General features: G+C 42.4%; 1 protein-coding gene across 1 annotated transcript in view; it reads right to left on the minus strand.

The window, feature by feature from the left end:
* GRIN2A (glutamate ionotropic receptor NMDA type subunit 2A) overlaps nucleotides 1-27065 on the minus strand; it is a 364506-nt gene that overhangs the window by 20807 nt on the left and 316634 nt on the right. The window contains exon 12 of the mRNA XM_090023699.1: nucleotides 24731-24918. Coding sequence (XP_089879825.1) covers nucleotides 24731-24918 — 188 coding nt within the window. The remainder of the gene's footprint in view (nucleotides 1-24730; nucleotides 24919-27065) is intronic.

Consider the following 27065-nt stretch of genomic DNA (forward strand, 5'->3'; position numbering starts at 1 on the left):
CTGTAGCTGTCTTATTTTTATTATTATTATTTTTATTATTATTATTATTGCCTTGCTTTAATGTCTTCTTTGGGACAATTTCCATTTTCTTTTTCCCTCTGATGTAATCATCTGTCAAGTCTTGTGGTCCATGGATACAAAAAGCAAAATAAAAAAGGCAAACTCAGTGCGAGTCCAGGGCCTCATTCTGGATCTCCCATCTCTTACTTTTCAGCAGGGGATGATCTAGAGGGTATGCTGATGGCATATTGACAAGGGATCAAGTTTTACATTAAAGCTGTTGACTAATATATTTGACATGCCAGTGAGGCATGTGATGAGAACCTAAGCTTGCAGGACAAAGGACAATGACCACATAGTACTGTCAGAAGCATGAAAACCTGAAAAAGTGTTCTTTGCCACATTGTTTCCTTTTAAACTTGCTCTTAATGCTCCTGAAGAGGAGAAATACTTTTATACCTCCCCTACACTTTTTCTATAAGCTCACAGAACTAATGAAATGACTTCTAAAATGCTTTTTATATTGTACAATGTGACTAGACTTCAAACATCTTTGGTGTTCTTCTACAGAAGCATGACTTCAAAGTGCATTTCAATTCTAACCCTGTTAGATTTCCTTCAATAAAAGTAAATTTTCCAAAGGATGTATGCATTGCCATAATTCTGACTTTTTCATGAAATGAGTTTTGCTTCTAGCATTGATGATACAGAGAAGTATCCTGTTATCTGGCTTTATCTGCTTCAGTATTTAGGACACAAGCCATTAATTCTGTGAATATTTCCTACTTTTCCCCTTCCTTTCCAATGAACCCTATACTTACAGAAGACAACAGCTTTCTAGTTTTATGAAAATCCCTAGAAGACAACAGCTTTCTAGTTTTATGAAAATCCCTAGAAGCCATGGGACTCTTTAGCCTGGAAAAGCACAGGCTCAGGGGTGATCTGATGGCCACCTATAAGTTTATCAGGGGTGACCACCAGGATCTGGGGGAACGTCTGTTCACCAGAGCACCCCAAGGGATGACGAGGTCGAACGGTCACAAACTCCTGCAAGACCGTTTCAGGCTGGACATAAGGAAGAATTTCTTTACTGTCCGAGCCCCCAAGGTCTGCAACAGTCTGCCAGCGGAGGTGGTTCAAGCACCTACATTGAACACCTTCAAGAGTAAATTGGATGCTTATCTTGCTGGGATCCTATGACCCCAGCTGACTTCCTGCCCTTTGGGCAGGGGGCTGGACTCGATGATCTCCCGAGGTCCCTTCCAGCCCTAATGTCTATGAAATCTATGAAGACCTTCAAAGGAAGAGCATTTGTATCCTTTGTGCATGTCAAATGGAACGACCACTGAATTGACCTGTAACACTAGTCAATGAGAGATTTCCCACACCTCCCTTCATAGTTCTCCCTAAAATCCACCAAAGCTGAATAAAGGCTCAAGACAAAGAAAAATGTGAGTTCACAACAGAGCAATATTTCTGACATACTCATTACTAGCAGAGCTGACAATCAATCTGCACAGCTTCCCTCAGGAAAAAAAAAAAAAAATCAGCATCTCCTAGGATTGCCAAACACTAGCTTGATTTGGCTGTTGTGTCCTTTTACAATTTACAACAAAATTCATGGAGTGATTTAACTCTCTTTGCTTCCTATCCATTTCTTTTTCTTTGTCATTTAGATTTAGTAATGATAAGCCAGTATCCTTTCCAAGAATGACAACACAGAAACAAACCATGATGGTTCAGACTGAGATACACAACAGTGCCCCAGCAACACAAGAGGAACATAGTAGTTCGGAGTCATAAAGATGCTGCTGTTGTAATAAACCTTCCCATATATACGAAGATGAGTAAAATCATTCGAGTGATTACCTAATACTTAAACTTCACAATGATTTACCTCATCTTACATTTCTTTGAAGTACACATTTTGAGATTGTGCTGATTATTACATTGACATATTATGAAAGAATTCAGACCAGAAACATGTAGATTAGACTGGTACTACTCATGCTTGATATCATATATATTATTTTCATATTTGGATGCACAAGACTTGTCTGGTTTGGTCAAATATACTTTTATGTATTTACAATCTGTAATTTAAATTATGGTTGTGTTACAGCAACTAAAGCTATTACAAGAGTGAACCTATACAATTTATATCAATTGGCCACTATATTATGACTGTTCCTCTTATCTATACAACGTATTAGAAAGATGATGCATTGGTTCAGATTTTACTAGGTATGGTCATTTGTGATTTGTGTTAACATATCTGTGGCTTAGCCCATCCAGTACACTTATGTGGCTTAGCCTGGGTTCCTGATATGAAATACTCCAAGTCTGGGGAAGTTTTGGAACTGCAGATTTGGGCTGGCCCAGTATAAAGAATGGATCCATTTCCCAAGTAGGTCAGAGTTTGAATTCAAACACCAAAGTTTGGATGGTGGTAATCTACATTTTATTTAGGACAGTCTCTTGGGGAAAAAAACAAACAAACCAAAACCAAAACCTTTATGACAGGAGTGCCAAAGATACAGATTGGCAGGGCTTGGTGAGTTTGATACCCCTGCTTTAGGAGGTAATCTGTCTCTCTAATGTTCTTCAAGTGATCTCTTCCCTTTAAAAAAAGAATGCAGCAAGAAGAGATGACACCAAGAACACGAAGAATCTTAGCATATACACAGAGCTAAAAGTACAGAGGGTTAGTAATCTGTATAATTAGGCCTGTGGGCTCCCAATAGTCCGCACACACAGGTTAGTGGGTAAAAGGTGGCAGACTGCCATCCAGAAGACCCTGAAAACTTACAGAAGACAGGTATCTCTTAAAACAGGAAGGCAGTTAGAGTCTGCACTACAGGTACTGAATGGTCTCAAGTTATTTATTCAGCCTTTTTTAAAGAAAAAATTACAAGTTGCTGCTAGCAGCTACAGCCACACTGTTATTGATTTCTTCATTCATACACATGGGAATAGGATTAAAGGTTTATTGCCTAGTATCATAGCAAAGGATGTGATGAAAAGTTAGGCCTAGAAAATAGAAAACAAACTTATCTAAACAGACTTATGACAGGGATAACAGCAAGCTTTATTAACTTTGACAAATTCATGGCACATCAACATCATCTACCTAAAACATACGAGTGGATACACAATAATTACAGTCAGGCTTGTGTTAACTTCTTCATTTCTGTACTTCCAGAAAACCACCTAACTCCTGCTTGTTAACCTTCTCTGGCTGGGTCAGAGGCGGGCAGACAGGCAGAACAAAGCCTGGATCTATGGGCTGGATCCAAAGAGATAGGCGATGTGTGTGTGTGGGGGGGAGGGATACAGGGGAAATGTGCCCCCAGGATTTCTACGCTAACAGTGGGACATGGGATGCTGGACCCAGCACCTGGCAACAGCAGGGGTGGGAGCAGAGGTGGCGCAGAGTTGTGCCCCCCCCGGCAACATTTACTTATCGTCTATCCTTTTTACCATTAATTTCCTGCCCCTATGTTTTTTCCTTGCAACTTTCTTCTATTTAGCTCTATATACTCAGGTTGGATAGCATCACGCACAAAAATGGAGATGCCTATATTTATAAAAATATATTTATGTAATATGCATAATTCCCACATTACCCACAAAAACCCAATCAAAACTGGCTTTTTTACAATGTGGAGGGAGTAACGGCTCTTTAGCACATGGATGATCCTTAATTAAGGATTCCCATTTGTAATTAAACAGTTTTTAATTAACAGCCGAAGCTGCTCCCTGTTTAAAAATAGGGCAGAAATGAAGTCCAAGCTTTCATAATGACATCTGGGCACAGGCCAAAAAGAAAACTATTTAAACCTTCACTGCTAATCAACTTAAATTCCAAAATGTCCATAGTATTTGCAGACAGGCAAGGACATGAGCTTATATCTTCTATTGGACCAACTGCACAACTTGGATAGAGTTAGACAAGCTTTCAAATGCAAGACATGAAAAAGAATATCTTGCATTCAAAAGCCTGTCTAACTACCTCAATTATGTAGTTGGTTCAATAAAGATATTATCCTCTTGAACAATTCCTGGACCATCATGGCTACAACGTCACTCTAATGTTACCATAATATTTTGTCAAGAGAAAGGAAAATTGGCTTGATTTATTGATGTCTGAGTGCTCCCTGGGGTGTCTTTTCCTTCCCTAGGTGAGAAATTCAAGGGCAGTGGGAGGGAAACTGGCAAGGGAAAGAGTGGGGACCTTGATGGTTTGGCTCTGTCTTCTCTCATTACCCCCAACTCCTGTTACCTACAGGGAGCCCTGCTTCTATTTTCCCATCTTCCACAGCTACTGAATTGTCCTCTCTCTTTAGAAACAGGGCTTCCCTCTCACCATTTTCTCTACCTGTAATGCTTTTCTCTACCTGTAATTCTTTTTCAGATGGCAGAGATTTGGATGAAGCATGTTTTTGTTAGGGGAAGGAGATCCTAATGATTTATACCCACCCTTCCCTCCTTCTGTTTATATCTTACACAAACCCAATATTGGGCTAGTGCTTGTTCTAGGACCCTCAAATACACAAATACTTTAAAGGTCTGGATTTACCAGAATTTTTCAGCCCATTTACAGTCCAAACTGGTACAGCAAGCCAAAATGGCACCCGTGGCACTCAGGTCAGGTCCCAGAGGACTGGAAAAGGGCCAATGTGGTCCCAATTTTCAAGAAGGGGAGGAAGGAGGATCCAAGTAATTATAGGCCAGCCAGTCTCATCTCCATCCTTGGAAAGTTCTTTGAAAAGATTATGAAGGAGCATATTTATGGGAGTCCAGCTGGAAAAATAATGCAGCAGGGAAACCAGCATGGATTTGTGGCAGGTAGATCACACCTGGCCAATCTGGTTTTGTTTTATGACAGGGTCACAAAATGCTTAGATGCAGAGGTAAAGGCAGATTTCATTTTCTTGGACTTTAGCAAGGCCTTTGATACAGTATCTCATCCTAATCTCATAAATAAATTAAGAGGCTGTGACATAGATGTTTACATTGTCTGGTGGGTGGCAAATTGGCTAAGCAGTCACACCCAGAGAGTAGTAGTGGACAATGGACAGTGTACTCTGTCCAAGTCTGTGGATACAACTAATTGTGGTGTGAAGTACACATTCTGGAGGCTAGGGAAAGATTGCAGGCAGACCTGGACAGGTTAGAAAAGTGGGCAGTACACAATAGGATGCAGTACAACAAGGACAAGTGTAGAGTGCTGCACCTAGGGTGTAAAAATATCCAGCACCTCTACTGGCTGGGAAGTGACCCTCTCAGCAGCACAGAAGCAGAAAGGGATCTCGGACTCATTGTGGACTCCAAGATGAACGTGAGTCGTCAGTGTGATGAAAGCATCTGCAAAGCTAACCGCACTTTATCCAATAGATCCCAAGGAGGTGATATTCCCCTCTATGCGGCATTGGTCAGACCGCAGCTGGAGTACTGCATCCAGTTCTGGGCGCCGTACTTCAAGAAGGATGTTGATAGACTCCAGAGGGTCCAGAGGAGGGCCACTCATAAGGTTAGGGGCTTACAGGGCAGGCCCTATGAGGAGAGACTGAGGGACCTCGACCTCTTCAGCCTCCGCAAGAGAAGGCTGAGAGGTGATCTTGTGGCTGCCTACAAATTCATTGCAGGCAGGGATCGGAGATGATTTGTTCACCACTGTGTTTTCATTTTAGTAGACAAGGTTCTTCGGGTAAATGTGATAACATTTTATTAGCCCAGCTAGGTAGTTGGAAAAATTGTTCTTTGTAAGCTTTTTGGCACAAACACCCTTCTTTGTATTTTAGCAGCATTCAGAGACTTTAAACAGGTTCAACCCTCCACAGCAAAATTCACCTGTGTACAAACAACTGCTCTAGAAAGATGCTGTTCCTGCCTTGGAACCTGTGCAGTCTAACTTAAATCAAGAATCTGAAAGCAGACCAGTGCAGGACAGTCATATGTTTTTATTTTACCCACATTTCACTTAATCATATGTAAATGTTAGTCATCTTTCATAAAGGCTATTAAGCTTCCATTAATTAAACCAGAACAGTACTTGACTAACAGGTGTCCCACAGTAAATCTTAATATTAAACCCGAATTCTCATTTTGATTAAAAGACTGAGACTGATTTCATTTTGAAGTTCCACAAAGTATTGCTCAGCACAACAGAGCCATTTTGGAAGTGCACTATACGCTTCATTTACTGAGGTCTTTTCTGGAACTGGTGCATTCTGAATCTCCTAAATACCTCTTAAGTTTGAAATCCAATGCCTAACTACATTTACCTGATCAGTAATGGAGTTGCTTAAGAACTTGGGCCAATGATCCCTGTAATGGCCCTTTTAAACTTCAAAAAACCTTTTATTTCAATAGCTTTCACTGACAGCATTAGATTTGGATGAAAAGTAAAGCAGACATCTGAATTCTTGCCCCCTCCCAGATTTCTCTGATGTATGGACCAAGCCACACCCCTACGATTTTGAGCTAAGCTCACAGACTCATAAAGACTTGCTTTCTGCAGCCCATTTGGATGCAGTCTGGAATGACAGACAGCTAATGAGAACTTTCTGTGTGAACTTTCAAGCCATTTAGAACTAAAATCTCTTAGAAACAAAACTTGAAATTCTAGCCTAAACCACAGGCTCCCAAGAATGTCAGTGCTCGAAGCCCCACTGTGGCAGTCAGAGCTGACCTGAGCAGGGTGTGGGGCCCAGGGCAAATCAGCCCATGTGGGGCCCCACCCCAGCTCAATCTCATGCAACCCAGACCCAAAGAAGCTGCCACTGCCATTGGCCGTGGAGGTGTCAGCAGCAGGAGCGATGGGCAGGGGGGTAGCAAGTGGTTGAATGCGAAGCTGCTGGTGGTGGCACAGAATCACCATGGCTGCTCCACAGGGCCCCCCAAAGCACGAGGCCCAGGGCAGCTGCCCTGATTTGCCACCCCTTAGAGATGCCCCTGGTGGCAGTGCACCTTTGGGTGCCTGTCACTTGAAGGGCAGAGGCAGGCAGTTACCAGATGCCTGATGAGGGCAGCCATTTTGGAACACTAGGCATATAAAGGCTGCAGTTTGTTGCTGCCATCCCAGGCAAAAACATAGCCTGGCTGAGCAGCAGGGAACATCTAGAGGTAAGATCAGGAAGCTCCTGGTCCTGGGCATGAGACAAAAGTGCACCCTGCTGGGGAAGGGTGGCCTGGTAGGGCTCCTAGTGGCATGGGAGCCCCCTGGATATGCCAGGCTACTTACCTGTAATTCAAAGAGCTAGGGGATGAGTGGGGGCCAGGTATGCCCACATGCAGGTGCCCGAGACCAGCAGGGGTGCAAATTCCAGAGACCACAGGAGGGGTAGTGTGTAGCACATTGGGAGGCCCCGCACAGAGTAGGGCTGAAGTGGGAGTAGACCTGAAAGGCTGTGTGTGTGAGGGGGCCGAGTAGGCTGAAGTGGGAGTAGGCCTGAAGGACAGTCCCAGGGGTGCACTGAGTAGGGCTGAATGGGAGTAAGCCTGAAGGCCAGTGCAAGGGCCAGCCTCATGAGAATTTGGTTGCAAGCATGAGACAGAAACCCCATGGTAGGGCAAAGTGTAGAGTTGCCCAGTGAGGGACTTGGAGCAGAATTAGCCCAGGGTTTGGCACAAGGCCAGACCACGTAGAGTAGGGGAACTCGCGGGAACCAAAGGACCGCGAATTGAGGCCAGTATGTGAGTAGTGAAGCCTAATGGGCCAAGAGGACCACTCAAGGAGGAGCAAGGGCAGCAGAGTGCTGCTCAGTAATGGGCGGTATGCCAGAGGCCCCTGTGAGAGGGAAGGTGGTGTGAATGAGTAGGTGTATGGAGCTGGGTTCTAGACTACATTTGCTCTGGTCTCAAACTGGGGAGTAATATTAATCTGGATGCCATATGCGAGGCATGGGCTGTGGTGTAAGAGAGGTTTGGAGCTGCAGATAGTGCCCCCTGGTATCAGGGCAGGAAATAGGCAGCTTCCCATGTTATACTATCACTTTATGGAAACAACAAAGTACCGGCAGGCGATAGTGGGCTGACTGCCCCAAAGAGACAGGTGGGCGGGCCGGCATGAGACTGGGCCGCAAGCATGCCCGCTTTCACATCCACCTTACTGGCTTTTTCTTCATTCTTACATATGTAGTAACATAATGGAACTAGAGCGATGAATAATATGTGAATGTATTAGGGGTGTGCAAAACAGTCCATATTCAATTCCGATTTAGATTTGGCACAAATCAGGGACAGTGATTCAATTAGTTGATTCAGATCACTGTCCCCAATTCTATTTGGCCGAATCCAAATCTGAAGATTCAATGCTGATTCAGAGAATCATAGACACAGCATTAAATGTTTTTTCTACATAACTCGAGGTACCAGGCACACTGTACTTCTGGTCCATTTCTGGGTTCTCCACTTAGTGTGCTGCCCCCCGCCCCATCCCCCCGGCTCAGTGATCAGCCGTGGGGAGATCCTGGGTGCCCTCCAGACCCAGGAGGCACCAGTTGCTGAGCTGGATGGGTGCAGGGGCCGCCCCATGCGCTCCCCAAGGGACCCAGCAGTGGACTGAAAGTGCTTCTGATCCACTTCTGGGTCTGCTGCCGAGTGCGCTGGGGAACCCCCCACACTCCTGTGGGATGCTCCATCCACCCCAGCATCTCAGCATTCACAAGCCACCTTTTTCTTTGAGGTATGTAGAAAAAACATTTAAAGCTGTGTCTACATCCGAATTACTGAATTTCTCTAAATCGATTCAGAGGTTTTTGATACAATTCAGAGGGATTAAAGTTCTCCTGATTCAATTTGGATTTGGAGATTCAGCCACCAAAGGCCAAATCTCTGCCGAATTGCATCAGGGACCGAAGCTTTGCACAGCCCTAGTATGTATACATATATGTATATAAAACACAACTATTTTTACCCATTTCATACACACACATACCTCTTATCCTTTAATTTCTAACATACAATTTCTCATGTGACACCGTGCATGTGCGTGTGTATACTATTAAACTCTTCACTGCTAAATCATTTCTATGCTGGAAGAAAGACTAATAAGACCACATTTTCTTATTTCATCAATAAAATGCCCAATAGAGAAGAGGAGGCAGAACTTTTAAATTTAATTCTACCTTTGGGGCTGAAATTTTCCCAACCTGATTTCTGCACAATTTAATTTGGATTTGTTTGGAACTTTTTCAACCCACATTGGGTAAAAGTTGTTCAATTGCTTTGGGCCTGGAATGAAAAAATAAGTCTCTTCTATAATTTAAGATATATAATTTCTTTTAATGACTAGTGATAACATGGCTGAATGGGGGTACAGACTTGAAAACCAGCAGGGAAATAGACCTAGGTGATAAATTATCTTGAAAATAGCTTTTGCATATGCACAATGAAAGTGGATTCGCTTTTCCAGCACCTTTTGGCAATGGTTGAGAGAATGCTGGTTACAGTATGACTGTCTTGTACAATATTCATAGGTACACTGTTAAACAAGCACTGAAGGCTATAGAGGTCTGCCTCCTAAAAAGCCTTCAGCATATATGAGCATGAAAAATCTCTATGGAATAATCTCTGTATCAGAAAATGGTTGAGTTACTGGCTATCTGATTAAAATGCAATAAAACATCCAAACATTTTAAGCTGAATTCTCATCTGGAAAGGATTCAAATACAGTGGAGAGATTAATGCAAAACTAACCTCCTTCTAGATTTTTTGTAAGGCCAAGTACAGACATTGCTTTCTTACCCATATAAGTGATTAGAAGCTGGTCTATATCCGTGACAGAACAGAAGGCCGGCACACATAGATTGGTTTAAAAATGGTGGAACCTGATCTAAGATTGCACCCCCGCCCCCGGGTGAATGGGTCAATTCACTACCGATCTAAACTATGCTGCCTACAGAAAGCTGCATAACTTGGATTGATTCTGCCTCAGGCTTTTTGACTAGCTGTACTTAGCCCGAATGATCAGCAGCATGTTGATCCAATTCAATTCCTGTCCAACAATAATATCTTTGAAGTTTCCTCAAATACTTCAGTTAGCCTCAATTTTTACCATTTTGCTGAATAGAGGAATCACACGGGACTGCTTTGGAACATGCAATTGAATTGAATACTGCGTCCAGGGAGACTCCAGTTGATAAATAAGAGAAACTGCTATTGGAGGTGTTGATGGTGCTGAGAAGGTTGCCTATTTGTTCCTAGAGAACTCAGGAATTGGGATGACTGTTGAAGATGCTGACAAATGGGACTATGCACTTCCTATCTGAGAGTGGAATCTAACAACAAATCTGTATTATTAGCCCAAATCCATCTTGTTTTTGAGGTGCATTGTCTGGCCATCACAAGTACTACAGGAAAAAAATTAAGATGGTGAGAAAAAAGTGAAAGCATAGGTAGAGAGTTAAATCACAAGTAGGGTCCTCAGAACTATTACTATAAGCAGTACTAGAAGCAGAGACACTGTTTCCAGTAAGCATGTTCACATAGCAAGGTGCTCCACACAGCCTCCGAGGACCACACCATATCCTATAGAAACATAGGGCCGGAAAGGACCTCACAGTGGGTGTGTCTACACATTCATTTATGTGCTTTAAGTAATGTGCATTCAATCTAATACCTCCACTGTGAAGTACTAGGAAAAGGTGCATTAGTTTATTTTAATGTGCATTAGCTAAAGAGCACATTTTTGTGATGCTTTAATGCACATTAAAATAAGCCAATGCACATCAAAGCACAGATAGAGACATACCCAGCATGATTTAATAGACTCAAATTTAGTTTGTGGTCTACTACTGCTGCCTTACAAATCATTACCCAGTTTTATATTTGCAGATTTGATTTTTTTTTTCTACGTGTACTGCTTGGCACTTGTTTTTATTGATTTTCATCTCATTTTAACTATTCCTCCAATTAGTCAAAAATCACTTAGAATGTGAATCCTGTCATCTTTACTACTTAAAACCTGTTCCAGCTTGGTGCCATCCATAACCTTATGTACTCTCTATTCCTCTTCCTAATCATTAATTAAAATATTAAATAGAATCTGTCTCAGGACAGACATCTACAGAATCCGACTTAAAATACCTTCCCAGTTTGACTGTGAGCCCCCGATACTTACGTTTGAGTATAGTTTTGTAACCAGTATCTTAACCAACTCATAGACATTTAATCTCTACCACAGGTCATCCACCCATGGCCCGTGGGGTGGATTTGGCCTTCAGAGCTACTGGATCTGCCATGCAGAGTTGAGGTTTGAGCAGCATTCAGCAGCACATGGCCTTGGCAGTGTTTGGCAGCAAGGGTACTGTGCACCTCTCTGGCCTGCTAGCACTCATATCAAATGCGTGGATGTCCAATTAAGTTCTGCAATGAGTGCTATCACCAGAACCTTGAAATCTACACTGATTCACTGGTTACTGGTACGTGCCAATATTGCTCCTCCAGCCATGACTAAGCTGCATACAGAGAAGCCACGCACAAGAATGACAACCCAGAGCTCCCCAATCAAAGAGATTTAAAGAACCTCCCAGCTCACCATTTGGTCTCCCAGAAATATTTGTGGACATGTGTACAAGCCCTTATAGGACACAACAGTGCAGCAGCTTGGAGGAAAGTGTGGAGTGAAACCAGCATTCGGAATAAACATCCAAATTTCCAACCCAACAATAAAGCCTCCTGGTTTTGACCTTCCACAAAAAACATGAAAGGTTCTAAACTGGATCCAAACTGGCCTGGCCACTGAAGTCACCTGATGCACAAATGATATATTAGGAGTTCTGCAAAATGTGACTGTGGCAATCCTGATCAAACTATGGACCACATAACAGCACTCTGCCCACTATACAGATTTGATGGTGACACTGCAGAGACACATTCCTTTCCTCAAGAGCATTAGACTGATTAACCTTAAACTGGACTTAATTGTTGCTCCAAGTAAGCCATATGAAACAAGGAGGCAGCAAGGGGGTCTCCTACATCATGTTGCCATGCACTCTACTATACCACTGCTGCACGATAGGGAAATTTCCAGTACTGCATTACAGACTGGTAGTATGGAGAAGCAGCAGTGGCAGTCAGGTCCTAGCACTGACCTGCCTCAGACCTGAGCTGGTCCACCACCAGAAAACATTGCCCACCACTAATCTATACCACATTTTTCCGGGTTGTTTGTGAGAATAACAGTCCAGAAAGTGTTAAGAACCTTTCTAAATATAAAACATATTAAATATACTTCTTCGCACTTAGCAGTTATCCTATCAAAGAGAAAAGGTGAATGGTCTTGACATGAGTTGCTTATGAAAAATTCATGTCGACTGTTTTTTAAAAACATTTTATGTACTACGTCATCAGTTCCCAAATTAGAGGTTGTAGCATTTCTAGTGGGTTTGCAGGCTGTTCCCAGAGATGGGCTTGAAATGGAAGCAGGGTCACAAGCAGGCCCAACCTCACAGGAAATTAGGTCACCAGCTTGGAAGAGGAGTGTAGCCCAAACAAGATTGGTAACTACGAGTCTAAGTGCTGAGGAAATTATTGTTTAATAATTTGTTCCAAGAGCTTTTCACGTAGGTTGACAGGTTTATAGTCTCTGATCCTTTCTGCTTACCCACTTTTTAAGGTACAGGCAGTCCTCGGCTTAAAACCTTTCAAGTTACAACGTTTATAAATTGACAGCGTGCTTCAACTTTCTGATGTCAGTTTTGACTTTAGAGTTCTTGATCCAATGCAACACCATGCCAGCAAACCAGTTTGCTGCATCGCCCATCTCCCTGGAGAACATCTGTCCAAAATTCCTTGGAGACTTTCTTTAAGAAATCAGACAAGTCTTCAGAAAAACCTGTAGCTAAGTCTAAGGAGACTCCAGCCAAGACCCTTTCAACAACTTTAGCAAAGTCACCTCAAAGAAGTCCTTCCAAATCAATGATTCCTATTTACAATAATATAATTGATTAGGTACATAATTCTGGGTTACTTTGGGTGAAAATAGGGTATTGAACCTTGGTTCAGGAACCAATCCCCCATTTATAATGTTGTTCCTGTGGGAAAAATCAGTTCCAAGTTATCACATTTTGACTTAAGATACGGTTTTCAGGAACCAACTGTGTTATAAGTCTGAGGACCACCTGTACTATATTTGCCCTGTTTCAGTCCTTTGCACCAATCCTCCACACGTTTTAAAAGATAAACACCAAGGGAACTATAATCAAAACAATCTTTGAACAATATCTGAGAGCAAATTACATCAGGCAATTACTTTGGTTTTAATCTATTTTATTACCCTCAAATATAAAGAAAAATAAGTTCTTGTTTTAATTTACTTTTTGATCCAAAGGAAACTTTTTAACATTTGATCTGCTTTTCACAAATGATAGCCTTTTATCCCTCAAGGTACTATGACCTTTCATCTCCACCGTTATGCAAGATAAGACAACTGTGTGATCTTAACAGAACTTAATAGGAACAAAATTCCAAAAATAAACCAACCAAAAGAATCCCAGCCTGATAGCCTCAAAAAAGTGAATATAGAAGACTCTACAGTCTTGATCTGTGAGGGCTGAGGCAGGCACTGTGACATTTCCAAAGCAGATTACTACTTTCTAGAGTGGGAATGAGAGGAGTTTGTATTATGAGAACTATTAAATAAAAAGGTACCTAGGACTGACTTGCACAAATGGATGGTGCTGTGCACATCTGTATGATTTGGAGGTTGCGACTCTGCAGCAGACCCATCAGAAAAATCTGACTTCAGTGAAGAACCATTTTCCCCTTTTACACCAAAAATCCTGCTTTGCATGATTGAGAGTTACTTGGGAATTACACTGTGAACATTATTTCTTTTCCATGCTGTATTGCTTGCTTTCTTGAAACTTCCCATCCAAGGACATCTAGTCTGCACAGTTTGCAGGAGTTTGGACAATGCTACTAACTCCCTGGAACAAAGGAGGCAGCAAGTTTCAGCAACTGGAGAGATCCAAACTACAGCCGGCTATAAACCATTACAACAAAACTGTCCTGGTATGCACGATTCTTATTCTGAATGCTACCTTCTCTGCAGCAGCACTGGCTCTCTTGCCCTTATGAATGTATCAACCAGAACAATCTTCTTGCAACTTGACCCCCACCTCCCCAAAACATAGATCTTGTTTGGTCATGAATCTGCAGTGGGATGGGGAGGGAAAGTGCAGAGTGAACAGCAGAGCAAGGGCAAAGCACAGAGGGGTTTCATTCTCCAATTTGCATGCAGGTTCCAAACTAGTTTCAGAGATTTTAGGGGCTGGAAGGGATCTTACAGAGCATTGGGTCCAGTCCCCCTGCATTGAACTAGTACAACTTCATACTATTTTTCATGTTTCTTGGCTATCTGCATCCTTCATGGCAAAAAGACACACACACAGAGATAGGCCTGCTACACTGATTGTATTCACTGACTTCAAATTCAATTCTTTCCTGAACCATTAAAGCTAATGGGACTTCACAGGGTGTCAATTAGGACAGAATTCAGCCTCCATATTTTAGAGTTCAGGTTTTTTCCAATAAATTTGAATGCTCTCAATTCACATCCTCTTCTGGGTCAACTAGGGCATTGCTTCATCTCTCTGAAGGAGGAGATCCAAATGGGAAAAACTCACGTTATGGAGAAGGAAGGGTTGAGAGAGGGAACTGGCTACTAGGGGTATATGAAGTGGGCCCTATTCGATTTGGATTCAGAATCGGCTTGAATCAGGGACAGTGATTCAATTAGTTGATTCGGATCACTGTCTCTGATTCGATTCAGCTGAATCCAAATCTGAAGATTCAATGCTAATTCAGAGAATCAGCGATTTGGTCACAGACACAGCTTTCATAGATTCGTAGATACTAGGGTAGGAAGGGACCTCAACAGATTATTGAGTTCGACCACCTGCCCTGGGCAGGAAACAGTACTAGGGTCAGATGACCCCAGCCAGATGCCTATCCCACCTTCTCTTAAAGACTCCCAAGGTAGGGGAGAGCACCACCTCCCTTGGAAGCCTGTTCCAAGATTTGGCCACCCTTACCATGAAGAAGTTTTTCCTGATGTCAAGCCTATATCTGCTCTCTGTCAGTTTGTGACCACTGCTCCTTGTTACCCTACAAGAGGTGCCCTGGTGAACAGAGCATCTCCAGTTCCTTGCTGCGTCCCCCTAATGAATTTGTAAGTGACCACAAGATCACCTCTTAGCCTTCCCTTGCAGAGGCTGAAGAGGTCCAGGTTCCTTAGTCTCTCCTTATAGGGCTTGTCCTGTAAACCCTTAACTATACAAGTGACCCTCCTCTGGACTGTCTTGAGGTTATCCACATCTGTCTTGAAATATGGTGTCCAGAACTAGATGCAGTACTCCAACTGTGGTCTGACCAATGCCTCAAGAGGGGAAGTATCACCTCTTTGGTTCTATTTGTCATGCATGTGCTGATGCATGGTAAAGTGCAGCTAGCTTTGGTGATGCTTTCATCACACTGATGACTCATGTTCACCTTGGAGTCCACTATGACTGCAAGATCCCTTTCCCCTTCTGTGCTGCTAAGAGGGTCATTCCCCAGCCAGTAGGTGTGTTGGATATTTTTATACCCTAGGTGCAGAGCTCTGTATTTGTCCTTGTTGTACTGTATCCTACTGTCTTCTTCCCACTTTTCCAAACTGTCCAGGTCTGCCTGCAATCATTCCCTACCCTCCAAAGTGTTCATTTCACCCCACAATTTAGTATCATCTGCAAACTTGGACAGAGTACACTTCATGCCCACATCCAAGTCACTGATGAAGACACTGAAGAGTACAGGTCCAAGGACCAAGCCCTGCAGGACCCCACTACCCACATTCTTCCAGGTTGATACCAACCCATCTACTACCACTATGAGTGCAATTCCCCAAGCCCATTTACCACCCACCGGACCATGTAAGCATCTAAGTCACAGCATCTTAATTTATTATGACATTGGGATGAGATACTGTATCAAAGGCCATCCTAAATTCTAAGAAAATGACATCCACCTCTACTCCTGCCTTTAAGCGTTTTGTGACCTGGTCATAAAACAAAACAAGATTAGTCAGACATGATCTGCCTGCTACGAATCTATGCTAATTGCCCTGCAGCAATATTTTTCTGGACTTGAACAAATACAATCTTTAATAATCTTTTAAAGATTATTTAAAGACTTTTCCAAGGATGCAGGTGAGATTGACTGGCCTATAATTACTTGGATCTTCCTTTTTCCAGTCCTCCGGGACCTGCCCCGAGAACCATGAGTGCTTGAACAGCCGTGCCATTAGTTCTACTATGACACTGGTCAGTTCTTTCAGTACCCTTGGATGATGCTCATCTGGGCCTGCTGACCTGAACACATCCAGTCCATCCAAGTGACTCTGCACCAAGTCAGCATCGACAGTTGGTGGGCTGGTGTCCCTCTGATGTGCAACTAAGAACCCATTCGGAGACTTATTTTGACCCTTGTTCAAGAACACTTGGGCAAAAAATTCATTCCTTGTCCCCCCTATCTGTCACAGATTGCTCCTGCTTATTCAATAGAGGTCCTATGCTGCCCTGCGCCTTCTTTTTACTCCCTACATATTTAAAAAAAGACTTTTTGTTGTCTTTAATATCTATTGTTAATCTTGGTTCTGTAGTTGTTTTCACCTTTCTAACTGCCTCTCTGCAAGTGCAGGCCAAGTAGATATACTCCTCCTTGTTTGCTTCTCCCTGCTTCCACTGTCTATATGCCTCTTTTTTGCCCTCAGGCTCCTCTGGATTTCTCTGTTTAGCCATGGAAATTTTTGGGCCCTTCCACCCCTTCTCCCCTTTCCCTTGCACTGGGATCATCTCCCTTTGTGCCCAAAGGATTGCTTCTTTCAGGAATGACCACCTTCCCCGGACTCCCATCTCTCCAATCCTGCACTGCATCATTAACTAAACTCCTGAGCACACTGAAGTTAGCTTTCCTAAAGTCAAGCACTTCCACCCTATTAGTTATCTTACCTACTCTATGCCGTTTGGTGAATTCTATTGAATGGTGGTCGCTGTCCCCGAGGTGACCACGGATCTGCAGCTGCCCTACCAGGTCATGCCCCATAGCAAACACCAAGTCCAGTAGGGCATTCCCCTTAGTGGGACCGTATACCTCCTGCATTAGGTGAAGGTGAATGGTGGTCACTGTCCCCATAGCTTTCAACCTGACCTGTTTTGCTGCATGCCTTTCCCTGGCATCCCAAAGTGGCCTAAAGCTATGGGCTGGATGGACTAAGTGTTCTATAACACAGGATCCTGACCCCTCTCTTCAGCGTTGAGGAAGAACTGTTTATTCCACAAACAATTTCACTGATTTCAGTGAAACTATTTATCAAGTAGGTGCTAAGATGGAGCCAGTGTAGGAGAATCTGCTCCTAATTTTGGAAACAGGTACAGGTTGTGCAGTATTTGGAAGCAGATGGGTCTGATGCTGTGGGCAAAATTGTGCCCACCTGTTGAAAATGATTCCCAATTGGAAGTCTGTGACTGAAATGGAACCATAGTAGTTTCTCTATTCATTCTAGAACCATGATGTGGCCGGTGCTGGTTTTTGTTACCATATCATCCTGGAGTCTCAAGTAGAACCACAGAAAAACAGTTATTGAAAGTGTTGAAAATCTCTCTATTATTCATAAGTAGCCAGTAGGGCTGTGCTACTAATGCTTTGGTCCCTGATTTGATTCGGCAGAGATTCAGCCCAATTTTGAATCTGAATCTAATCAGAGGACCATTTAATCTATCCAGATCCAATCAGAACCTTCAGAACTGATTCCAGCAATTTGAACATAGACAGAGCTTTAAATGTTTTTTTCTACGTACCTCTAGGCAGCAGGCAGCTCATGAACAATGCAATGCTGGGGTGCATGGAGTGTCCCACAGAAGTGCAGGGGTTACCTCACCGCGCTTGGCAGTGTGCTTGGCAGCAAACCTGGAAGTGGACCAGAAGCACATCCGGTCTACTTCTGGCTCCACTGGGGAGTGCGCGGGGCAACTAGTGCCTCCTGGGTCTGGGCGGGGACACAGCATCAGACCCATCTGCTTCCAAACACTATATAACCTGTACATGTTTCCAAACTTAGGAGCAGATTCTGCTACACTGACTCCATCTTAGCACCTACTTGATAAATGGTTTCACTGAAATAAGGGGTTCCTCCTCAACCCTGAAGAGAGGGTTTCAGAATCCTGTATTATAGAACATTTAATGCAACCAGCCCATAGCTTTCAACCTGACCTGTTATGCTGCATGCCTTTCCCTGGCACACCCAAAATGATACAATTACCTCTTATGGTAATCTTAAGGTACCTCTTATCTTTTCTGGTTTACTATTGACTTACTGAAAGTCTAAAAAAAACCTGAGTAATTAACAGCTGTGTACTAATCAGGTTCTAAAAACCAGTTAGCATGACCCTACTAATAAGGCTGAATAAAAAACTGCTAAGCCTGACTACCAATACTACCTTATTTGTCATTCCCATTTGGATAGACATACTCCATTTACACACACATTTTCTCCACCTACATTTATTCCACCCACTGGTTAAGAAGGACACTAAAGGCCAGATCTTATTCCACCTATTAGGCACCACTGGATTTAGGAATTTAAGTGTAATTCCATTTCATCCTGCTCCAGTCCCTGCAAAAGAGTTAATGAAAAAGGTGGATGCAAAAGCAGGCTCTTCCTCCTGCTTACTTCTTTGTGACAATCATAAAGCTTATATGTCACATTTTAATACTGCCTTTTGGAATACTTAGATTTGTAGGTACATTCACACTGTTTCAGTATTTGAGCAGGATGGGGTGAGATCACACCTGAGACCTAAATCCACATATCTTGTTAAGAGATGGAATAAGATCAGGAACCTCTTTATACCAGTAGAGGATCACTGGGAATGTGCATGTACCAGCTAAGCAGCACACATTGTAAACATGTGCTTTTAATCACATTTATATTTTTCTGGACCTTTAATATCCAGTGCCAATCACAATGATATACACAATGTTATATCCACTCACACAGATCATTCAGGCTAAAGTGTATTATCTGTATGCAGCTAGTTAGACTAAAGAACAACAAAAAAGAGTAGTTTGAAAGCTGTCAGGGAAGTGCACTGCCTCCTAGGGAAGCTAGATTGCCTTACTGTTCTCTACAAAAAGAAACTTTTATTAGTGAAATAAGAATGGAAGTTGTGTAATTCTTCAAAGGCATAATCCTTGTGGTATGATATATTTCTGCCACTTAGGGAGGACGGTCCAGTCAATGGCCACAACAATGGAACCAGTTCATAGCAAACGACATCTTAGAAAGGCATAACAACACTTATGTTGCTTATAAACATAGTCGCTACTAGGACCAAGGAATATTTTATTTCCCCACTAACAGACAAATAAAAGCATGCCCTCTGTGAAAACAATGAAAGCTTACCTCATGTGTATACCAGGCTGCACTACAGTTTAGGGAAGTATCTTGAAAAATAGTCAATTATTTTAAATAAAACTACAGCTGTTATTTATGAAGCTGGAATCTGTACAGATAATGAGACTACTGAGACACACACAATCGAGCATTTGCCAATAAGTATACTTCACTCACTGTATCCACTAAATCGGGAACAAACCCACAACTGTTCACTAAGCTTATTTAAAAAGTTCTAGTGGCCCTGTAGCAATTTTTGCGGGCCCCAGCAACCTGGTCTTCATCTTCTGCTTCCTGAAAAAAGACCAACTATAATTTGACAACCTAAATGATGAAAGAAATTGGCAATAACCCCATCAGCAAGACAAAGTAGCTATTCTTTAATTTCCTATTCTCTCCCTTGGCTTCAACAAGATTTTGATGTTCCATGTCAGTAAGTAAGGTGAGCATGGTGCCCATGTAAAGCATAACAGGTTTGTTGGAGCAGAATCACAGCTGAGGCATGCAGTACAGTGTAGGGATACACAAGCTATTTTGGCGCATGGAGCAGTCCAAGTATTTAACCTTGCAAAGCAAGATAATTTATCTCAAGTGGAGCTTTGCATAAGTGGGGCTCTAAGGCCCCTAAATCACTGCATCATAAACTTTTGCGGCAGGCTTGCCAGTAGCAGCCTGGCTCAACAGCTTGAGCCAAAAGGCTCAGTGTGATTGGTGGGGGCATTTCCTTTCCCCACCAATAAGAAAGGAAAGGAGAAAGGCTTGCCCTGCCCTGACATAGGGGCAAGGTGAAGAAGAGGACCTGAGGGGGAGCTAACCCCTCAGGCTTTCCTATTGGTCTACTCCCAATCTGGGGAAAGAGCCTTCTAACAGGATAAAAAGCCAGTACTCCCAGCACATGGGCAGCTTTGATGAGGGACAACAAAGAGGGCTGATGCAGAGCTGGTGTAGCTGACCAGCAGGGTGGAGCAGTTGCCCCAGAATCACCCAGAAGACATCTTCACCAGAGGGGAAGCAGCAAGCAGCTGTACCCCAGCCCCACTGCAGAGAAAGCCTCGATGATGGTGCACAGGGTGGTGCATGGAGGGTCTGAGACCAGTTGGGACCTCAACTGCTGCACAAGATAGCATGGGTCTCCAACCCCCTGCATGGGGCAAGGGTGGTGGTGCACAGGCTGTTGCATGGAGGTTTGGGGAGAGGAGGGGACCTCAGCTGCTGCACGAGACAGTGTGGGTCTCCAACCCTGCACAAGTCAGGAGCAGGACCATTGGTGCACAGGATGGTGCATGGGACAGAGAGCAGACCAACAGGCTGGAAGAGCTGCACAAGGCAGCTGGGGTCTCCTTGCAGAGAGAGGAGATGCCTCGCCCCTAGGAGGCAAGTCAGGCCCCATCAGGCTGCAGAGAGTTGTGAGTCCCCTAGACAAGGGATTCCTACAGGGGAGGAGGCCTCATCACACTGTGGGCAATGGAGGGAAAGCCCCTGACTGGAGAGGGATAATTCACCCTGAGGCAAGGATAGGAGTTTAGGGCTCTGGCTTGCCAGGGGGGAATCCCCAAGTTAAGGCCCCACCAGCTGAGTAGCCTAAGCAGACTCAAGGGTGCCCTATAGGGGGGCAACCCAGTGGGGAACCCTGTCATTTCTTCACTGGGCACACCTGTGTGCTACAGTTGCATTCTGTTCTTTTCCTTCTCTCTGCTGTTGGGATCCTTGGGGTAACCCTGCACCTTTATTACTGTATTAGGAGACTATTATACCAGTATTGGTATTTATTGTATGTAGTGTTTTATGCAAATGTATTGTATTTGATGTAACCTCTTTTGTGAACATTTAACTATTCACCCATCACTGCCAGTCATTTTGTTACTGGCCTGTCAACTAACCCCTGTTTTATCCATGAGTGCCCCTGGAGGGCACTGGACAAGGGGCAGGGCTACAGTCTTACCCGAAGGCCACAGGGAACCAGGCCTATGTGTGGGTTTAGGGTTAATTAGAGTGGGTATGGGTGTATTCATAAATATATCCATCCCTTCATTTGGAGAGGGGGTACCTTTCTGTGTACCACCCAGGTTACACCTTTATAAAAGGTCTTCCCATTAGCAAAGCATTATTATTAAAAGGTTGTGTCTACAGTGCATTAAGATGTTTTTCCTTATGTTTTGATACTCTTTAAAATTTATACTCACTCACCAAACTATTCCATAACGAGAGATAATTATTTTATTATAGATACTGAATAACAACTTGCTGCTGCTGGGCATTTTGCTGTTCCATAAGCCTAATTCTACAAAAAAATTAATCCTGAAGAATCTGCATATGTGAGAAAAGTATGTATGCAATTAGTAACTTGTGCATTTACTCAAAGAACCTTATTCACAAACTCATGCAGAAATTTCTATTTTATTTCTAAACTGAAAAAATACATTTTCTTTTCATTTCCAGTTGAGAATTTCAAAAAGTTATTCAGTGAAGTAGCAGAATGCTCTGTCTGCCTGAGCTCAAGGTCCTTCTGATCATTCAGTATTGAGTTACCTAAGGTCACAGCTAAAGAGTATTCATAAAACCACTAAAGTTAGAGAGAGAATAACAACAATCAGGTCACTGAATCCATCCTGCTGCTAGTGCAGGGAAATTGTTTCCTACATTTAAATTTCCTAATGCTTTTTTTCCGTTTCATTTTTTTTCATCATTGGTAACCCAGGGAAGTGGTTTGGAAAGCATGCAATTCGATTCAATTCAAGCATGCTTTCTAGAGCCTAGCACAAGCAATATATTAGGGCAGACTGATGTACATTCAAGCAAGATATGAGTAGGTATTTGAAAATTCTACTAATCTTCTCCATCCAAATCAGTATACTTATCATTATTACAGATAACCAATGTCTTGTATCAAATGAATTAGTATGTCTAACTATTAGATGGATCACATTCATCTGTTTTAGATTTCAATACATTTTCTTTCTGATAATTACAGACAAAGCAATAAGTATAGAGGCAGCAGTATTTTCAGCATTTGGATAAAGGAATTTTGCTCAGTTTAAAAAAATCATTGTATTTTTTCATTACTTTCCCTAAAATACATATAAATTAGTCATGGAATTTTGATCTAAAGAATCAGAACTGTTGACAGAACAAATTATTTCTTTATATGAGAATGTGACAAGTGAAAAAGGTGAAAAAGCTACTGCTTAATAATATGTAAGCTATGACTACAAAATGAATGCAAATTATATTTTAGGATATGCAGGGAACTGGTCAGAGAATACTATTCTAGCAGATGTTAGCTTATGATCAGAGATGAAAACTGAATTCTAAGCCTGATAGCGGCACCCTCTGTGTTACCCTTTGGTAACTCAGCCATTCTGCTTTATTTTCCTTCATCTATAAAATGAGCTTACTATTATAATGCCTAATCAGTCTAAAAAGAGCCAGTTACTATTTACTACAAAGGGGAGAAAGAAACATTAATAGCTACTTAATATCCAGTTAATTATTAAAAAGCAAACAAATATTTTTTTGAGCATTGGCTTAGCTGGTTTCTAACTAGAAGTAAACAATGTCTCTTTTACAGACTATTGCAAATCCAACAGATCAATAATGGTGCCATCAGTAACTTTCACTGAACTACAGACAAAAATCCATCAAACAAGATGATTACATCTACTTTGGTCTCTTGGTATAATAACAGGAATGAAATCAGTGTAATGGAACATTCAGGCTTTCTAAGTGTCTCCTGTTTTGAAACTTAATGTCCTGATTTTGCCATAGTATTTAGCCTAGTATTTAGAGGCCCCATATGTTTTGATACTGTTCTATTCCACTACCTTTTTTGTCTGTCAGTGGGGCTGTTCTTGGCCTACTGCTGATCCTGATCTGAGGTTCACTTTATGGCCCATAAATGTACCTTTATTTCTCAGTCATTACGTCCCATCCACTCTGACTGGACAGTGGGAAAAGTGCATAAATTACCATGAAATGTCATTTAGTTCACACTTCTGGATGACTGGATGATGGCCCTCATTAGCCATTCCAAGTGCAGGCATTTTCATAAGGGGAGAGTAAAAGCATCACATTCCATTGGGGTGCAGATTCTGCTAATTCTGTAAAGTCAGCATGAATTCAAGATTTATTGAAGAGAGGCATAGTTAGCTACGTTAGTCTGAAGTCAAGTAGAAGTCAGGGTAGATATGCACCTTATAGACCAACTAAAGTAGATAGCTACAGCAAGCTTTCATGAACTAAAAGTTTACTTCATCAAATGCTGCTTCAGCTCATGAAACCTTGTGATTTTGTATATACATATATACACACACTTTGGTTAGTCAATAAGGTGAAGACCTACCTTGCCTTCTTCAAGACTTATTGATCACATGTTGTCTGCTCTTTCTGTTAAGGACTTAAGGAGTATAATTTATGGGTGGAGACATGGACAGATCCAGGACTGTGGCAATGGAGGTGCAGCGACACTTCATTTGGCTGTATGGCACACGTGTAGTGAAGAGAGTTCACTGCACATGTGTCACACTACTGAAGGCTGTGAACACTATGAGCTCACCATATGGCCAGCAAAGCATCCCTGCGTTCAAGCAGCTCCTGAACTTGCTACTGTTAGCTCTTCTCCCTCCGTCTCCATGTCCCCCAGTTCAGCAGCAGAGGAAGGACAGACTAGCAGCACACTGTCCCTGGGCTCTATGAAAGCACTGCTGCCATAGCTTATTCCCTCCTTTCCCCTACTGCTATATTCAGGGGTAGGGGTGGGAGGCAGGAATGAAACAGGTACAGGGAGGAGAACTAACAGTAGCAAGCTCTGAGCTGCTTAAAAGCAGGGACTCAGGGCAGACCCCATGCCAGTGAGCTCATAGAGCTCTGGCAGGAGCTGTGCTGCCATGCTGGTGAGCTCTGAAAACTCACTGCACATGAAGCACACAGCCAAAGAAGGGGTGCAACCATGCCACTGCATTGTGTCTGGATCTGATCTGGGGTGAAGACTTCTTGTTATGAGGAATTACTCTTTCTTTATTTGCTGAAATGAAAAGGCAAAGAATCCAAGCTGACATGTGTCCTGCATCCCTGCACACAGTGTAGTGATTTGTCTGTAAAAAAGTGAGCTGAACAGAAACTATTTTAAATTAGGGGTCTCCAAACTTTACAGAGTAAGGTTACATCTCTCAATGTCTAGAAAAAGTCTTTCAAGAAAATCTCTTAATGAGCAATATTAAGAGAATCAATGAAGATTAAAGAAAAGAAAAATAACTATTTGCACATACATAAAAGAAGAAATAAGAGTGTTCCTACCGTCACCAACAAACTGAAGGAGGGCTAAATCAATCTGTCTCTTCCAAGGTGACCCTTTCTGAAGTGCTATTCCATAGCCTGTAGTAGCAAAGATGTATCCGCTGCCTATTGTGACAAGTTTGCAACCCTCATCTCTTCCAGCCTTGTAATTCAGAACTGCAGCATCATAGATGAAAGCATCCAACTTCCTGAAATAAAAGAAAACAGTTTACAAACCAGATCTCTAGGAGCAGCAGTTATCTGGCAGCCTTTGTCCTTGATGTCAAGACCCTGTTGAATATCATTTGGATTCTTTGATATCATTAATTACAAGCTGCTGCGCTGTATCCAAAAGTAACAAAAGGCATCTATTTTTACTGGAGGAAAATAGGACACATTAGTTTTGCATTTCTATTTTAAGGGATACCATTAAAAATGCAGAGAACAGGGCTAACCAAAGTAGTAAATTACAAAATGTGTTGGCCTGATGCACTGGTACCTTTGGAATTCAAAAATAAGCAATGAGCATCTTGATATCCAAAATAATCTTAAAGGGCAATGGAAATTCCAGTAGACAGTTTAGAATAGAAGTGTGTGTTTGTGTGTGTGTGGGGGGGGAGGGACTATATCAGCTTTATTTTAAATATTTAAAGGGACTAAAATCCCAACTCAATTTTTTTTTTACACTTGCTTACCTTTATCTTTCTTTTCAAACACAAAATGTACCAAAGAATTAATGGGGAAATTTAGTCCTTTTTGGAAAGGATGTAAAGTATTACAGATAAGACTACAAATAAGTTCCATTTTAAAAATCTTATAAAACTATTTCCTTAAGGTTTACAAATCCTACCCTCATTATTTATCTCTGTTGCACAGTAAGAATAGAAAAACATGCTATGGAAAACTGCAAATCTTTGACCCATCTTCCAAAAAAATTAAAAACAGAATCTAATGGCTTAGCCCCACTGCCTTTGAGTTATGCAGCCAAAAATGAAACCAGAAGAGAATCACTACATAAAGGAAGAGAATTAGTCTCCTCAAGGGTTAGTCTGTGCAGACTGTGGTCAAGATGGAGTTAGAAACGGTAGGAGCAGAGGGGCCATTTTACAGATAACATGAGAGCGTGTGCATGAGCACAACTCAGAGAAAAGTGTCTGGGAGAATGGTCAGAATCAATAGCAATAAACCAATCATCTTTAACTCAGTTTGGAGGGGCATGTGTGTAATTTCCTAAAGTTTTTAGAAAGAAAAAATAACAAAATGTGTTACAAAGCTTTAAGGGGCCCATCACCTCATCAGCCAAGTGTGAAGCCTGAACTCTCAGCTAGCACAGTTAGGCCTACCAGGAGAAATTTCTACCACTTGAGATACAGGACTGCCTACATTAGCTGGCAGCAGAAAGCTGTAATCTCAGAAGGTTAAAGACTGCTGGAAGCAGGAGCTGGATCAAAAGCATTGTAAGAGGAGCCTACTCCACAGAGTGGTCATCTGTCCTTAAATTTACCCATAAAAAAGGCTAAAAACGTTTTTCCTTCCATGAAGTCCATAAAAAAAATTAAGCTGCCCATAAAAATCTAAGAAACTGTATGCTTGACTAAAGATCTATCATTGAAATGAGGCTTAATGCAATTGTTGAACCGGCTGACTAGAGCAGCTCCACCTTGTCTCTAGGCAATTTGGTGCCTCCCTGAAAAGAAGTCTCTGTTAGAGCTTCAGGGCCCATGGGAGCCTCTGTGTAGCACCTCCCCTCCCCCCACAGCAACCCATGCACTGCCACTATTTCCCATTGACTACTTCCTGCCTGTAATGGCTGCTCTCCTTGAAAGTATGAGGCCCCAGATCGTCTGAGGCACTGGGTAGGGCAGGGAAAGGGGTAGTATGGCCAGGACAGAGTTTTGGGGAAGGAATGGGAGAGAGGTGGTCAGTGAGGGCCCATGCCAAGATGGGGACAGTGCAGCCAGTGAGGTTAAGGTTGTGATTGGGCAGTAAAAAAAAGGATGTCAGTAAAAAAATTTCATTTCTACTGGTCCCAGATATTCCTAGTCAGTATCTGTCCCTGTTGCTGCCCTTTCCGTGGCAGCATGGCCAAGCTCTCTAGAAAAGTCCTGTTCCATTGTTTTGAAATCCAAACAAAGGATGGCAGGTGGGGTTTTTTGTTGTTGTTTTTGTTTAATAGTTATAAACCAGTTGAATTGAATTTCACTGAACAAAGAGAAGGCCCTTTTCTAACCAAAGGCTTTCCCCCTGTCAAATAACAAAGGCCTTCTGAAAACACTTGAAGCTGTAGTACTGCTTAAAAAGAGATTATTGGAAAAAAGATTCTTGTGATAAATACTAGGCAACTTCAATATGTGGG

The sequence above is a fragment of the Crocodylus siamensis genome, chromosome 12, assembly GCF_052110815.1.
Source record: "Crocodylus siamensis isolate JL-2025a chromosome 12, ASM5211081v1, whole genome shotgun sequence".
NCBI lineage: Eukaryota > Metazoa > Chordata > Crocodylia > Crocodylidae > Crocodylus > Crocodylus siamensis.